Below are 2109 nucleotides of genomic sequence, written 5' to 3' on the forward strand. Positions count from 1 at the left end.
TGTACAACAGGTAATGAGTTGTTTTTATTTCTCTTCTTCTCCTCTCTCACTCTCAAAACATCTTCTTACACTTGAAATCACTTTTCCACAAAAAAAAAGAAAAAGATAACCACAGAAAGCAAGAAACAAACAGATCCCAACTCCAGCAGGAAATACAAATTCAAGAAACCAATCTGCAGCAAATTACTAATTCTTCTTCATCATCATCTATGGCGGAAAGGATTTATCCGGCAGCAAAACCGGCAACAAATCCAACACCAACACAACCGCTAAACGGAAATACGAACGGGAACCATGCAAATGTGATGAGCGGAAACGGAGGAGTAAATCAAATCTTCCCACCACCAAAATCACAACTCTACGGAGCAAATCGACCAACATACCGTCCGTTACCAAGACATCACCGTCGACGGAGAAACTACTGCTGTTCTTGTTTCCTCTGGTCAACATTCATACTAATCGGTATTCTTCTCTTAGCTGCTATTGCCGGTGGTGTAATTTACTCAATTTACCAACCTAAAAAGCCTTCATTCTCTTTAACTGTTTTCAAAATCACTCAATTCAACATCACAAATTCAAAGTCAGATGACTCAGCTCATCTCAATTCGAAACTGAATCTCACAATCTTAGCCACAAGTGAGAACAAAGATATGATTTATTATTTCAATCCGATGAATGTTTCTGTAACTCCACAGAATCATCCTGATGTTGAGATTGGTTCTGGTTCTGTTCCTGATTTTATTCTCGGTACGCATAATCGAACTTTACTGAGATTTGGTATGAGTGATTCTGATATTCTGTTGCAAGATCCAGCCACTGCAAATTCTTTGAAATCAGATCTGAAGAAGAAGAATGGATTTCCGATTAAGGTGAGGTTGAATACTAAAGTTAAAGTGAAAATGGGTGTGTTTAATACTAGGAAAGTTGGCTTGCAGATTACCTGTGAACATATTAAAATTCTTTCTGAAACTAAAACTATTACTCAAGTTAGTAAGGTTAAAGGAGGTAAGAATACTACTAGTTCTGTTACTACTTGGAATTTAGATGGAAAGAGTTCTGTTAATTGTAAGTTTAATCTGAGAATTAAGATCTGGAAATGGACTTTCTGATCCTTAATTTTCATTGATTATCATGATGATCAATAAATTCTTGTTTCATTTCAGAATTTAATTCATTGGATTCTTTTTCCTCTTTTTTTTTTTTTTGGTATAATGTAAATTTTATTATATTGAGAGTGAAAAAGAAAATTGAAATATAAGTTTTTATTTATTTTTTTGTGTTTGGAGATTTTTATTTTTTATTTTTTTATAAGCTATAAGTGGTCGTGATCAAGCGTGCGATCCAGACCGTTTAAATGCAGATGTCGTCGTGAGTGGGTCTTGAATTGACGGTTAAGATCCGTATGTCGGTGATTAAGGATGACGTTAAGTGGCCATTCATCGGATTTAATGGTGTTGATTCAGGGAATACACAGACAGCGATATTACTAGTACAATAACATGGTACTGTATCTTCTTTGAAGGGTAAGTGAAAAGAAGGTTCCAAAGAAAAACCGAGTCACCGACTGAGTTACCGACATTTGGTTGGATAGAATTACTACGGGTAGAGTTGGTTACGGTAAAATCCGTAACGGTTGTTTTGCAGTGTGGTAAGTTTTCTGTGCTGAATAAACAAATGGTAGGAGATGAGGACCATGGACTGGTTGTGGGAGTAGATAAGAAGAAAGATTCTTTTGGAGAATGAGATTTTTAATGCAGTGAGATAAGTAGGTTTGTAGTATTTTGTTTTTCCAAGGAAAGGTTCTTGTTTTTGTTTTTAGCTTTGGGTGCAGCAACGGTCCGTTTATGTCTAATAGTGTATCGGATCGGATAGATTTTAGTTGTGTATCCGGGGTGGACGGCCTTTTAACCACTACTGGTGAACGCTTAAAAGTTTATAGCGTATTTGGATACCAGAAATAGAAAGAGCTTCTACTTTTCCAGAAGGAGAATTAGAAGCAAAATGTTACTGCTCCACAAAAAAATAATTTTTTTAATTCCGAAATTCATTCAAAAAATGTTACTGCTCCACAAAAAAATAATTTTTTTAATTCCGAAATTCATTCAAAAA

The 2109-nt window shown here is 35.4% G+C and overlaps 1 protein-coding gene across 1 annotated transcript; it reads left to right on the forward strand.

Moving 5' to 3' along the window:
• The first annotated feature begins 209 nt into the window (after positions 1-209).
• LOC113352871 (NDR1/HIN1-like protein 6) lies at positions 210-1109 on the forward strand. Its single transcript, XM_026596630.1, has one exon. It carries the CDS (start codon positions 210-212, stop codon positions 1107-1109), a length of 900 nt encoding a protein of 299 aa, XP_026452415.1.
• Positions 1110-2109: the final 1000 nt, after the last annotated feature.

The sequence above is a fragment of the Papaver somniferum genome, chromosome 2 (assembly GCF_003573695.1).
Source record: "Papaver somniferum cultivar HN1 chromosome 2, ASM357369v1, whole genome shotgun sequence".
In the NCBI taxonomy this organism is placed as follows: Eukaryota; Viridiplantae; Streptophyta; class Magnoliopsida; order Ranunculales; family Papaveraceae; genus Papaver; species Papaver somniferum.